Genomic DNA, 793 nt, shown 5'->3' with positions numbered 1-793 from the left:
GGGTGAGGGCGGCCCGGCCATCTCGACGACACCTCAAGGCGCAAGAGGGTCTGCCACACACACGTGCGGAGCGCGCGCCGCTGCGCGGCTCCTCGCCGGATCGGCCAGAGCGCCGCGCTCACTCGGCTCGACCAAGCCGGGCCATTGCATCGGCACCCCCAAAGCCGAGCAAGGCGCCGCGAGCAGAATCCTTTCCGGGCGGGCACGCCTCCTTACCCCTGCCTTCCCCCCTCACCTGACACAGGTCCTCATACAGCTGCATCAGCTGCCCCTGAGGCTCGCCCGCCACCAGGGCGCCCTCCTGCGCCGCCGCGTGCGCGCCGTCAGCCCTAAGAGACTTCGCCTCAACTAGGCCGCTCCCGGCCCCGCTGGGCCTGCGAGGCTCCCCGTCGTCGCCCTCGGTCGCGCCCACGGCGCCGTCTGCCATGCGAGAAGTCACAGAATAGAATTTTGGGTTGTTGTTCAGGGGTTTGGTGGCCGATGCGGCCCGTATGCAGCGTTTGCAGGTCGCGCGGCGCCGCTGGGCGCCCAGGGCCAGTGCGATGCTCACCGGACGCGCCGTGCTTCTGGGGCTTCAGGGCTGACACGAGTTCCACGCATCCTCTTAAGACAGCCAGCATGCTGTGTGCCAAGGTGCTCATGGGCTCGCGTGAGAGTTGCAAGAGGGCGATGAAACCCACGTGTAAACACACAAGAAACTTGCCGCCGTGTGAGCCCTTCGCTATCGATAGGAGAATGTTTATGATCGCCTACTGCGCAAGGATTGATGCCGTGCGAATCAGTTGCGCGCGAT

The 793-nt window shown here is 66.1% G+C and overlaps 1 protein-coding gene across 1 annotated transcript; it reads right to left on the bottom strand.

The window, feature by feature from the left end:
* Nucleotides 1-235: 235 nt before the first annotated feature.
* MNEG_16674 (hypothetical protein) lies at nt 236-427 on the bottom strand (the record flags this gene model as incomplete). The annotated part of the gene is made up of 1 exon (XM_014034856.1): nt 236-427. A coding segment is annotated over one exon (192 nt), but the record flags the coding sequence as incomplete, so codon positions are not given.
* Nucleotides 428-793: the final 366 nt, after the last annotated feature.

The sequence above is a fragment of the Monoraphidium neglectum genome (genome assembly GCF_000611645.1).
Source record: "Monoraphidium neglectum strain SAG 48.87 unplaced genomic scaffold scaffold06658, whole genome shotgun sequence".
NCBI lineage: Eukaryota > Viridiplantae > Chlorophyta > Chlorophyceae > Sphaeropleales > Selenastraceae > Monoraphidium > Monoraphidium neglectum.
Note: the sequence above shows the minus strand (reverse complement) of the source record. Positions and strands in the feature narration are given on the sequence as shown.